General features: G+C 40.9%; 1 protein-coding gene across 10 annotated transcripts in view; it reads left to right on the top strand.

Annotated features, from left to right (window-relative positions):
- ULK4 (unc-51 like kinase 4) overlaps nucleotides 1-13875 on the top strand; it is a 710695-nt gene that overhangs the window by 56621 nt on the left and 640199 nt on the right. For 8 of the 10 annotated variants that reach the window (XR_007514399.1, XM_049862196.1, XM_049862197.1 and 5 more), the window contains exons 2-4: nucleotides 839-1032; nucleotides 7218-7317; nucleotides 10121-10260. Coding sequence is in view for 9 of the 10 variants with exons in the window: in XM_049862196.1 (XP_049718153.1) it covers nucleotides 895-1032; nucleotides 7218-7317; nucleotides 10121-10260 (378 nt within the window). In the remaining variant the exon portion in view is untranslated. Of the gene's footprint in view, nucleotides 1-838; nucleotides 1033-5227; nucleotides 5410-7217; nucleotides 7318-10120; nucleotides 10261-13875 lie in introns of those variants that run through there. The other 2 variants (XM_049862202.1, XM_049862201.1) reach the window with 2 other exon arrangements.

The following is a 13875-nucleotide window of genomic DNA, read 5'->3' as shown; positions in this document are numbered from 1 at the left end:
GGCCAAGAAAATGAATTCATTTAACTGGTTAATTCTAGATGAAGGATGAAGTGCTTGGTTTAAAAAAAAAAATTTTTTTTTTTTTTTTAATCTGGAACAGAAATCAGCAAACTTTCTGTAAAGGGTCAGATAGTGAATATTTTAGGGTTTCTTCAGACCATAAAATCTATGCAACAATTATTCAACTCTGCCGTTACAGCCCGAAAGCTACTGTGTATGAATGAGTGAGTGTGTTCCGATAAAACTTTATTTACAAAAGCAGGCAGTAGGCTGGATTTGGCCCATGAGTTGGTAGTTTGCTGACCCTGACTTACAATAATATTTAGATTGACTCTTACAGTTTCTGTGGTTTAGAGGGAAATGTTATCGTTCTGTATTTGTTTATGAAAGATTTTCACATACATTGTCTCATATGCTTCTCATAATTTGTGAGGTATAGGCGGGGCATATATTGCCCCATCACACAGATGTTGACTCAGTGTGCTTTCCATTGTATCAGGTTTCCATTGTAACAAAATAAAAAAGGTGCCGAGATACATTTGGTGAAATTTCATTCACATCCTGATTTTGATACCTGTGACAGTTGGAAACAGCTATTATTTTCATTATTGTTGAAAGATCTTGTTAATAGGAAGTTGGGGATTGATTTGTGAATTCTTTTACTTACTGTTCCCTTCGCTTTGTTCATCCTACAAAGAGGAAGACAGGCTAGTATTCAGTAATTAAAGGTGAATTTTCTGAATGTATAGAATGATTAGATTTATTTATATGTTAAATATTCTGGAGTAATTGTGCAACTAGCATGCATTTATAAATGCCATTTTTGCTTACTTTTTAGGAGCTAGAGATGCTATTAGGTTGTCATTTCATCGTGTGTGAGAAGTCGGCCCAGAGATGGAAAACTTCATTCTGTATGAGGAGATTGGCAGAGGAAGCAAGACAGTTGTCTATAAAGGGCGGCGAAAGGGAACAATCAATTTTGTAGCTATCCTTTGTACTGATAAGTGCAAAAGACCTGAAATAACCAATTGGGTGAGTTAAGTGTTTTTCCTTCCATCTGGAGAATGAAAGAGCTGTGTTCAGGTAGAAAAAGTGGCATGTAAACAGGCCATTGACCTCACCATAGCAGACGCCACATCTTCAGTCTGGAGTGGGTGACTTTCTATCTGTTCAGTGCCACCAACCCTGAAAATGACTAATACACACAATCGAGTAATCAGTAACTTATGGTCTTTTTGTTTTGTTTTATTAAGAATCAGGGAAAATGTATCGTACATTAGATCGTGTGCTTTCTAAAATATAGAGTATTATATGTAGCTTCTGATGGAAGGACGTTGGGTGAGAGTGACTCGGGTTTGAAGTCACAATGCCCAGGGTTCTTGGACCATACCTCCCTTCTAGGGTTGTGAGGACTAGATAAGGTACATAGAGCACTTAGCGTAGTGCCTGGTATGATGGTTCTTACTATATCATAGCCATTAATGGAACAAGAAATGCATAGAAAATAGAGAAGGAGAGGGAAATATCCAGAATAGGAAGAGGGTTGAGAAGAGGGAGGTGGGGACATACATGGGAAAGATGGCCAGGGGAGTGTTAGTCGATATGGAAAGGCCACAGTCTTTTTTCTGCCTTATTCCTGGTTCATAGAGTCCAGTAAAGCCTCTGACTTCTCTGAGGTTCATCCACTCCTTTTTATATCCAAGATGTATTGAGTATCTACTATGTTAGGGGACAGAAGGGTCCATCAGAGGCAGATCATGTCCTTGTGTGTTTACGGTCTGGTAATAGAGGCAAGACAGGGGATCAAGGCAGGTACATGCTTTCCATTTAAAGGCTTGTCTCAATCCCTGCCTTCTAGATCTCTTAGCTCTTGGAACTCTTGTATCACAGGCCTAGCAGAAGCATTCCTTCCATTGCTTCTTCACAGAACTTCATCCTTGCTACCATTAATTGAGCATCCACATGTTCCAGCCATTGTGCTCAGTGCATTCACTGTTCACACCTGCCTGTGGTGTCGGTATGATTATCCTGATTTGCAGTTGGGGTACATCTGTCTGACCGCAGTGTCCATTTCTCCTCACCAGTTAGGGGGGCCAGCAGAAGTAGACCAAGGAAAAATTACAAACAGGAAATTGGACTCCATTGCCTCTCATCTCCTCTTCTCTGCATAGCATTTACTATCATGTTCCCACTGACAGCTGCCAGCAACACCTTGTCATCCTCCTTGGTACCATTCCTTGCCTTGGACCTTTTATAACCACTGTTTCCAATTGTCATAATTTACCTGTCCTTTGTTCTTATCTCTCAGGACATTACTGAGTGGTGTGACTAGCTAATAAACTCGTTTTTGTTAAAAGTATCATTCCCTTTCTGGGATCACAGTTAGATGGCGTTTAGGAATCCGTTAATGGCTTAAATCAGGGAGGTGAGTAATAGAGAATTTTCAGAGACCATGGCAGGGTCACTGGGGGAGAAGTTTTGAGGCAGGAGGCCTTGTGATACTTTTCAGACTTATCATGAAGTTAGCCATTTACCCTTCTTATATCTGAGGCCAGCCTCAGCATTCGGAATATATGCCACCCTCCCCTATAAAACTTAACCCTGAGTAAATCATTTGAATATTTGACCACAACAAGGAAACCTGATCAGAAGAGGGAAACGGTTTCACCGTGAGAGTCCAGCTTGTGACACACACCATAAATACTGGGTGTGACAGCAGATGTCAGAATTCCAGATAAAATACCGTGAGAAAGCTGATTGCCTTTGGGCACAGACTGAGGGCCAGGGAGAAGTCTACGCTTGATCCGTGAATCTGGAACTTGCCACCCTCCACAACTGCGTGAGCCATTTCCTTTGTATGGTTTGTGAGCTCAGTGAGATGTGGCAGCAAATTAGGGAACCCAAAGACGGGAGGGAGAGTACCGAGGCAAGAGGGAGTAGTCGATATTAGAGATGATGGAGTGGGACAGCAGTTTGGAAAAGTTAGATATTTGGGGCATCTTTAACCTCTGCCTCATAGGAACCAGCTTTGTGCTGATCCTTATAAATTATTTGCTTACCACGTTAATCATTATCATTACCCTTAGTTCCCTGAGTCCATCAAGAATCAACTGTTAATTTCCCCTTTTCTCTAAGGTCTTCCCTAATCCCCTCACAGAGCCCTCTCTGGTATTTCCACAGCACCTGGACCCTGGGCTCATCTCTGAAATACTGAAACTGTTCCATACTGGTTGGTAAATGGTTGGTGCTTCCAGCTGCTGGGTACCTTCCTGGGCTGCCCTGGCCTGTTTCTGAGATGCCTGATTGCTCAGCAACTGGAAAGTTAACTCCTGGCGCTGGAGGTGCTTCTAGCTCTGGCCAGTGTCCATGCCTGTGGTTGACCAGTTGTAATCACACCTACTTGGATATACTTGTATGATAGCATTTATCACATTGCATTGTTTCTGTGCCCATGTCTGGCTCTCCCACTGAGCTCTGAGCTTACTGAGGGCAAAGACTCTGTTTCACTCACTCACTCATTCACTCAACAGGTACTTATTGAGTACCTGTTCTGTACCTGGCACTGTTCTAGGTACTGAAGAGTTAGCAGTGAAGGAGACAAAACCCCTGCCCTCAGGAAGCTTCTGCTTTAGTTGGAGGAGGCCTACAGTAAAATAACAAAAACAAACAAAAAAACATTGTTAGTGTTAATCACAGCGAAGAAAAATAAGGCAGAATACAGGGGGAAGAGAGTGATGAGGACTGTTGCATAGTCAGGGTGGGCCATAGAGCTCTCTCTGAGCAAAAGGAATGTGGGCAGAGACCTGAATGAGGTGGGGGCAGTGAGCCAGGGCAGTATCTGAGATTTGGGGCAGGGATCATTCAAGGCAGAGGTGGCAGAGCGTACGTGAAGGTCCTGAGGCTGGAGCAAGCTTGGCGTGTCTGAGGAACAGTAGCATAGCAGGTGAGGGGTGAGGTGGCCAGGAGCCAAAGGCTTTAGGGCCATGTAGGCTGAGGCAAGGACACTGCGGGGTTTTCAGAAGGGGAATGGCAGGCTCTTGTGTAGGTTCTCTTTGGCTGCTGTGTGGAGACTAGATTGTAAGGGATCAAGAGTGGAATAAGGAAACTAGGAAGAAGGCTAATGTAGTTAGCCGGAGGTGGTGGTGACTTGGACATAGATGGTTACAGTGGGAATGGTGAGAAGTCATTGAGGGTATGGTTGTGTATTAACATTTATTTATTTTGGGTCAATTTTTAATTTTCCTTTCAAAGGTCATGTTTTAGCCAATGAATCTTATTGAGGTGTAGTTTACATACAATAAAATGCACAGATCTTCAGTGTACAGTTAAAATGTATACACTCATAACCAACATCCAAATCAAGGTACAGAAAATTTCTGCCCCTCCGGAAGGGCCTTTCCAGATGTCTTCTTCAACCGCCCAGAAGTAACCACTGTTTTTATTTCTATCACCGTAGATTAGTTTTGCATGTTCTTGAGCCTCAAGTAAGTGGAATCATATGGTATTTACTCTTTTGTGTTTCACTTATTTTGCGTAAAGCCATGTTAAAAACAATGCTTAAGGCCATGTTAAAAACAAAGCTGTTGCAAGTATTACAGTTTGTTCTTTATTGCTGAAGTTTTCCAGTTTGAGTAAATTAGTTTGTTGAAGTAAAATATACATACAGAAAAATTCTTATATCATAATTGTGTGCTCAAATTTTCATAAACTGAACATGTAACCAGCACCCACTCGTGAGCAATGACCTAGAAACCCTCTTCCAATTCCTCCCACCCGCAAGTCGGGACTGACTTCTAACGCTACAGTTAAGTTCTGCTGGTTTTGAGCTTTATGTGATTGAAGAGTCTGTATACATCTGTAGAGTTAATAGATCTGCAGATGAGTTGCATATGACGTGTGAGAGAGAAGTCAAGGCTTGTGGCAAGGTTTTTGGCTTAAGTGACTGGATGGATGACGATGTCACTTACTGAGGGGGAAGGCTTGGAAGAAGGATGGATTTGGGCATTTTAATTTTGAGCCCTAGTGGCCCAGTGGTTAAGAGCTATGGCTGCTACCCAAAAGGTTGGCAGTTAGAATTCACCAGCCGCTCCTTGGAAACCCTATGGTGCAGTTCTGTTCTGTCCTACAGGGTCGCTATGAGTTGGAATTGACTTGACAACAGGTTTGGTTTGGTTTTGGTTATTGGACATCAAAATGGATATGTAAAGAAGATATTTGAATTTTTGAGTCTGCAGTTTAAGGGGCAGTTCAGGGCTGAAGACCTAAATTTGAGAGTCATCAATGGGAGAGAAGATGGAAGAGGAAGTGAGGACTGAGCCCCCTGTCAACATGTAGAGAATATAAAGAGAAGGACCCAGCAAAGGAGAATGAAAGGGAGCATCCGGTGAGAGGAGAGCCTGGAGACTATAGGTAACCTACTGTGGATTGGCTTGTTCAGTACCCGTCTGAGCCCGTTCTGGCAGGCTTTCCTGTTCTGTGGGCCTGGGAGGCTAAAAACGGCATTTCTCAACTAAAAACTTGTAGCTAGAGTTCTAGATGTTATTCTGGTTCCATTAATTAGATAGAGTCCTTCAAGACCTTGATTCCAGGCTGATTTAAGGGATGACAAAGACAGGCCCCGAGGTATCCATTTGCCCTTGTAGAGGGAGGTAGAGGCAGCCTAGTTCTGGAGGTGGCAACTCCTGATATGGCAGCTCCCTAGTGGTGGAAGAGGCAATATATTTCTGGAACTGACAGCTGTGATGGTAGGCTCCTGATTTTGCAGTGTCCTGGTGGTGGCAGAGGCAGGTGCTCCCTTGGTGGCCTAGTTTTATGGTATGCTTTTGGGAATTGTTTCTGGAAATTCAGCCCAGAATCTGTTTCTTAAACATAACTGAAAATTCTGTGAGTTTTCCATTCTCCATAGAAATCCTTTTATAGTCAGAGTGGATTCTGTGTTCTGCAACTAAAAATACTGAGCAAAATTTGTGGCATCATGGAAGTCAAGTGGAGAAAGTGATGCAGGGAGAAGGGAGAAATTAAATTGCAGTTGATAAGGCGAGACCCAAGGACTTGGTAACGAAGAGAGGTCATTGATGACCTTGAAAAGAGTGGATTCAGTGAAGTGTTGGTGGGGAAAACCTGAACTGCAGTGGGTTTAAGAGGGAATGGGAGGAGAGAAGGAGCAGAGAAATGAGATGATAGCTGGATAGGAATATAAGGCTAGAGGGGAAAAATTACTAGGAGCTACATCTGACCACTGAAAAGAAACCTAAAACTACATGGCTTAAAGTAGATGCTCCCAGAATGTACCATGTTCCATTTTAAAAACAGGAGCTCTGCATTTCCCAGAAATTATAGGCCCATTAGCTCGTGTTGAGTGACAATAGAATTTGTTCGTGATTTTTTTTTTTTTTAAAGAGAACCAGAAAACGAGGATCCCCAAAGCACTTTGGCAGTTGTTACCAATTCTGAGTCCTGATGGTCTTAATTTTCATTTTTAATGAGATTTTAAAGTGAGAAATTAAGAGTCCCGGAAGCAACTTAGTATTTTTAAATGAACTTACAGGCTTTCGCATCTTTATTTCTGAATTGTGAGTTAGCTTTTTTTTGTTTTTTGCTTTTGGTGCACTAGTATTCTTATGACCTAGTGGAATGTACGTGTTACGATCAGTGTGTTTATTGTAATGATTCCTCTTTTCATGATCTGGTTGATGATAGTAGGGTTCACCAAGAGCATTTTTAAAAAGAGGAATATTGATTTCTGAGAGTCCTTTTAAATATCGTAAAAGTGATATATGCTCATTGTGGAAAAATGGATAGAAGGAACAAATGCACCATTGCACTATCACTTTAAAATTATATCTTTTTTCCTGATTATGAAAGTAGTGTGTATTTAGGACAGAAAATAGGAGAATGGGGAAAAGCAGAACATAAAAACACCAGTAACTCCTCATTAAATGCAGATGTTTTGGTGTACCCCTCCCATTCATTTTCCTATGAATAATTTTATTTGTAATGTTTCATGTATGTGTAAGTATTTTTAAGATCATTTTAAAGGCCATTCATTATATAAGCATTTCTCCATGTTATCAGCCTTCAAAATCATCATTTTAAACGTCTGTGTACAATTCCACTGTTTTGTCGCCCATTTCCCAATTGTATATTTAGGTGTTTCTTTGTAGATGCAAGAGTTTTAGAAACTGGTTTTTAAGAGTGAATACTGTGTGTTTTTATAGGTCCGTCTCACCCATGAAATCAAACACAAAAATATTGTAACTTTTCATGAATGGTATGAAACCAGCAATCATCTCTGGCTCGTCGTGGAACTCTGCACAGGTAAGAGCGCATAACAAGCGCTGTGAATGTATCCACCTTGTGTAGTTTTGAAAAAACATATGGTGTAGGTTTTTTAAAAAATTTCCTTTTATGTTCTATTACAAATATATTGTAGAGTTGATGTTATTTACTAGCCCCCCCCGCAAAAAAAAAAAACCCATTGGCGTTGAGTCGATTTCAACTCATAGTGTCACTATAGGACAGGGTAGAGCTGCCCCATAGAGCTTCCCAGGAGTGCCTGGTGGATTTGAACTGCCGACCTTTCGGTTAGCAGCCATAGTACTTAACCACTATACCACCAGGGTTTCCGTTTATTTACTACAGTAACTTAAAATCTTTTGTTTGATGGATATTTCAGAAAGACAAAGAGAAAAGACGTTTGGTAAGAGGAAGACATTAAAATTCAAATTGGAGTTTACTTTGGTATGAAATACTACTAATCACTCACATAAATATTTGGAAGTAGTTTTAAATGATAATTAATTTATCAAGCAAGTTTTTCCAATAAATGGAAACCAACATTTTAGATCAATTAGCTACTAATTAATTGCTTTGTAAAAAAACGCCAGTAACTCCACCAATAACAGCAGTTATTTTGGTTATGATATAAAAACTTTTAATCTTTTTGTTTTTATGAAAAGAATGCTTGCCCTTCATAAAAACATAAAATCCATTGCAATCGAGTTGATTCTGTTTCACAGCGACCCTATAGGACACAGTTGAACTGTCCCACAGGGTTTCCAGGGAATGGCTGGTGGATTTGAACTGTTGACCTTTTGGTTAGCGGCTGAGCCCTTAACCACTGTGCCACCAGGACTCCACAGAAAAGCATAAGCCATCGAGGAAGAGTATAAAGATGAACCAACAGATACCACCACTCAGCAATGATTAGAGATAACATGTTTCAGGTCTCATTTCATAAAACTTTCTAGAACTCCGTGTATATATATATATACACACACACACGGAGAAGGATAGATATGTACCTGAGTATGTAGATATTATCTGAACTTTCAGTGTCAGTGTCTTCAAAGTTCAATGGAAAAAAAATGTAAGTACCATCATTAGTGTTTTCATACACTGATAATAAATCGTCATTAAGTAGTAAGATATATTGTGGTGATTACTAACTTTATGTATCTTACCTATTGTATTGGCACTTAGAATTTTAATCATAAAAGGGGTCACTCAGATTAAAAGCTTATTGTGTTTTGTTTTTCTCCGTCAATAGGAGGGAATTATAGTTGAATTGGAGCCATGGTGGTGCAGTGGTGAAGAGCTCGGGCCGCTGACCAAAAGGCTGGCAGTTCCAGTCCACCAGCTGCTCCTTAGAAACCCTGTGGGGCAGTTCTGCTCTGTCCTGTAGGGTCGTTACAAGTTGGAATTGACTTGACGGCAATGGATTATGGTTGAATTACTTCTGTAGATGTACACACTGGTGAGGTGATCAGGGGACATTCCCAGTACTACTTTTGGTTCTGTTGTTGTTTCTGACCTCTGACCAGGTGTAATGTCCTACCTCTAAATTATGCCGGTGGTTGGAATGGTTCTTCACCCACCAAAACAAAAATAAACAAGACCCAAAATACCCCTTAACTTCATCACAGTAACTGATTGAACTTTCAGATACTGCTGAGACTTCGCTTTGTCTGAACTTGACTCCTGTTGTAATCTTGGTCCTTTAAAAAAAGTTTGCTTCTGGCGTTGTGGTGCAATGAATTCTCTTATTTGGCCTTTGCTGTTGGTTTTTGGAAAAACAACCTTAGGGAGTTTCCTAAATAATTAAGATGTGTGAGTACACCTGAGAATTTGTTGGGTGCCTGTTTCGCTAGGGAGCTCACCTGGTAACCCATAATGAGCACGTGGACTGACTGATAAAAGCCCTGGAATACGGGGGCTCAGAGTTTCTCTGCTCTGATAGCTGTCCTGGTTGGTGAAGGGAGGAACGTGCTTTCCTTGGAAAAGTGGGGACCCTTGTAGACTTTGCCTGTGTACCTTTTCCTGCCGCTGGTATCCTTTTACCCTTGAGTTATATCCTTTTACCTTGATAAGCCACATAATGGTATATATAGTCCATGAGCTCTGTGAGACTTGCAGCGAATTATCAAATCTAGCAAGAGTGCTGTTGCGGGGTGGTGTCAGAGATGATGGAGAAGTGAGATAGTGGAGATTAGGTTAATCACTACATCTTAGGGCTTGGACTCCTGGTAGTCCTTACTGGAGCAAACACGTAGACTGTAGAGATGTGATTGGGACCTTGGAAGAGTATAGGAGAAATCACAGTGTGCCTACTTTTGGCCTTTTACCTCATCTGTGTTGTGTACTAAGAGTTGTGATTTTCTGTTTTGGTAAGGCATATCTATTTTGCTATGCAGTACTTTGCAGAACTTGATTTAACTTTGTACATGAATGAGTGTGACTATACTTTGCGTAATGTGATCTAAGTGCACAGTTTTGGGTTAGTATTGAACGTGGAATTTTGCAGGTGTTAATTTCCTGAGGGATCCGGAGTGAGAAATCACAGCGCAGAGTGGTTATTTTTTCATCCAATCTGCTTGCTTATTGACCATTCTTCCAGACAGACCAGTCTCTCTCCTGAAGATGGCTCCGGAGCGTGGACAGAGACTTCTGCTATGGCATTTGGACCATTGTGTTCACCTATCTGTGTGTTTCCCCTGCCAGATTGTCAGGTTTACTGATTTGATCAGTTTTTGATGCTCGGTATCTCTCAGCATGAAACCTGCCGGAGGCATTCGGTAATGTTGGTGGGTTGAAATGGGCAATTTTAATCAACTCATTGCAGGTGGTTCCTTAGAAATGGTCATTGCTCAAGATGAAAGCCTCCCAGAAGATGTCGTGAGAGAATTTGGAGTTGACCTGATTACTGGATTGCATCACCTTCATACACTTGGAATTCTCTTTTGTGACATTTCTCCTGGGAAGGTAATAAATGAAGATTTTGATTTCCAAACTGCTTGTGTCTCAATTTATAGTGCTTTCTCAAAGGTGTTTTTGTTTTTAGATAGATAAAGTTTTGGCATAGAACATCTTGAAATGTTAAATTGCATTTTTATTTTTGAGAAAAGGAAACACAGTACTCTATTTTAGCTGCCTATTGAGACAGCTTTTAGGAGGTGAAGAGGCTCTCCTCCTTCCAGAGCTCCTTGAGTAATTTCTTACTGCAGCTGCTCAAGCATGTTGTGAATATGGGCCTAATTGGTCTATAAAATAAGAGGCTCTTAGCTCCTAAAACGTACTACACTGTTAATAATGAACCATATTTTAGTTTGGTAGTGGCAGTTTTTGACTATATACATACAATTTTTGATAGAAGTGAAATGTTTTCTTTTTTGGTAAAATCATTTATCCATAACTAAATGTGCCTCAGTGTAGCAGAGTCATGAAACCTGCTTAGTTTTGGAGTCACAGTCAGGGCTGGTACTTAGAAGCTGTGTGACCCTGGACAAGTTACCCTGCTTCTCTGTGTCTTAGTTCCCTTGTCGGTGAAATGGGTATAGATGTTTTCAGGGTGGTTGTGAGGGTTAAATATTACAGTTAGGTTAAGGCTCTGGGATACTTTCTGGTAGGTAATGTGTTTTCAGTCAGTAGCACTGATTCTTTTTATAAGTATGAACTCTTAGGAATTGTACATATTACTGGTCTGAGTTTTTTTTCTTTTTGTTAACGTATGCACAATTAAGTGAAAAATTGAGTATTTCTTTGTTTAAATTTATATTTATAAGCCACCTGTATGAGATTATTAAACCTAAAAAGAAAAAACCCTTCATGAAAACCTTACTTAATAACTAGAAGTTCTTGTTTGACATATTTATATGCTTGTTTGCTTTAACTTGATCACGAAAAATATAGTGGCCATTTCTTGATTCTGCTTGAAAAATTATGAATAACTTTATAGTTTCAGAGAAAGACAACTACTTGTCATTCTTGATTTCCATTTGTTTATTTCGCAGTTTCATTACAGCAGTAGTCAGCAAAGAGTCAGATAGTGTTTGAGGGTTTGCGAACCTTGTTGTAACCAAGCCATTTAACTGTCGTAGTGCTGAAAGCAGCTATACACAGTATGTAAACACATGGTGGCTGTGTTTCAATACGATTGTATTTATAGACATTGAGACTTTCATTTCATGTAGCTTTCACATGTAAAGAAATATTTTTTTTGCTCTGATTTTATTTCAATCACTCAGAATGTAAAAGCCATTCTTAGCTCAGAGCATTACAAAAACAGGTGGTGACCCAGATTCGGCCCAGAGGCTATAGTTTGCAGTATTAGAGTTGTCTAAGGGGCCCTGGTGGCACAGTGGTTAAGCGCTAAGCTGCTAACCAAAAGGTTGGTGGTTCAACCCACCAGCCACTCCACCGGAGAATGATGTGGCAGTCTGCTTCCGTAAAGATTACAGCCTTGGAAACCCTATGGGGCATTTCTACTCTGCCCTATAGGGTTGCTATTACTAGGAATCAACTGGATGGCAATGTGTATAAGGACTGCTAGGAGCCCTGGTAGTACAGTAGTTAAGTGCTCGGCTGCTAACTGATGTTGGTGGTTCGAACCCACCAGCTGCTCCATGGCAGAAAGATGTGGTGGTCTGCTTCTGGAAAGATTTACGGCCTTGGAGACCCTATGGGGCAGTTCTGCTCTGTCCAGTAGGATCCCTATAGGTCGACTCGATTCCTACAGGCTTGATTTTTTGGTTTTAAGTGCTAAAACAGCTGTTCATAATCTAGGAAATTTGAACTGATTTATAATGTAGCTTTTACTCTAGAATAAAGGTTAGCAGAGGTTGGGCAGGATGCCGGATTTGTAAATTATTTTTCACGGCACACAGCGTTATCAGTGGCTGCGGTTGTGTAATAATGGCAGAGTTGAGTAGTTGAGACACAGGATGCATGGCCCGAACAGTCTAAAATACTTACTATCTGACCCCTACCAGTGGTTCTCAAAGTGTGTACCCCACACCAGCAGCATCAGCATTCCCTGGGACTTGTTAGAAATGGGGAAACCCTGGTGTCGTAGCGCTTACGTGCTGCTAACCAAAAGGTCGACAGTTTGACTCCGCTAGGCGCTCCTTGGAAACCCTATGGGGCAGTTCTACTGTGTCCTGTAGGGTCACTGAGTTGGAATCCACTCGATGGCAACAGGTTTTTGTTTTTTTTTTGGTTTGTTAGAAATGCAGGCTTTTGGGCCCTACCCCAGACCTATTGATTGAGAAACCCTAGAGTTGCCAAAGCCCAGTAATCTGTGCCTCAACAAGTCATTCACAGTATTCTGTTGCTCAAAAAGTTTAAAAGACATGCCTGTGTTGTGACTAACAAGACATTTTAAGCATTTGTGACTAGAAGGGCCAACTTTAAATTACTTAAAAAAAAAAAAAAAAGCCACCTGACCGATTGCAACTGCCCAGGAATATTTTTTAATGACTCTGCAGGCAGAGATGAAAGTAAACAAGCACTGTGGTTCCTGGTATGGTTTGAGCAAGCAACAGATATGCCTGGTCACAGATTAGCAGACTTGAGCACCTGCTACGTGCTCCCAAAACCAAACCCCCTATCCACTGGACTCATAGTGACCCCATAGGGTTTCTAAGGCTGTCAGTCTCTACGGAAGGAGACTGACACACTAGAAGAGCCCTTGGTGGTTCCCTGCTAGTCAACTATTCAAAGCCCTATAAAAGTAGTATCTCAATTTTAATTAAAATTTTTTGGGTGGCATGTGTTTTCAGTATTGTAATGCATGCTTACTAATTGAGTGTGTTTATGTTTTTGGTTGTTAGTATGGATTTTGAGAAATATGAACTGGTGATACAAGTATCAGTAAGGCGAGTGGCACTCTGGCACCGCCAATCTGTGATATGACAATATACCATTAAAAACTATACGGAGAATTTATTGCTGGTGCCTTTCCATTAGGTGGAGTCCTGGTGGCTCGGTGGTTAAGAGCTTGGCTGCTAACCAAAAGGTCTGCAGTTTGAATCTACCAGCCACTCCCTGAAAACCCTGTGGAGCCGTTCAGCCCTGCCCTATAGGGTTGCTATGAGTCAGAATTCGATGGCAACTGGTTTGGTTTTGGTTTTCCATTAGGTTATATGAGGAACCTCTGGTTTTCCAAATATGATACAGAGAAACCCAAACAAACCCATCAAGGCTCCCTAACTATCAGATAGGAAAGCTATAATTATGCTTGCAAGCCTTATCTCAGAAATAAAGGGAAACAAGGCAGAAGTTTACAAAAGTAACACATCCAAGAAGCATCTCCTAATAGAATGCTCAACCTACACAACAGTGAGGCTTCAACTTTGGTCTGCTGAGCTTCACGCATTTCAAAAGTGACCCACCTTGATGCTAAATGCGTTAGAACTGAATAATGGTCTGCTATTATAATTTTTTTTTTTTTATTATAATTCAGAGGCATGAAAAGTGGTGGCATACCATTAAACCAGTGCTAATTAATCCATACAACAGTCTGAAGAGTTAGGCATTATTTTCCCCATTTTATAGGTAAAGAGACTGAAGCTTAGAAAGTAAATTCTCTAGGGCCAGACA

Source organism: Elephas maximus, chromosome 20 (assembly GCF_024166365.1).
Source record: "Elephas maximus indicus isolate mEleMax1 chromosome 20, mEleMax1 primary haplotype, whole genome shotgun sequence".
NCBI lineage: Eukaryota > Metazoa > Chordata > Mammalia > Proboscidea > Elephantidae > Elephas > Elephas maximus.
This window is presented reverse-complemented; position numbering and strand designations above follow the sequence as displayed.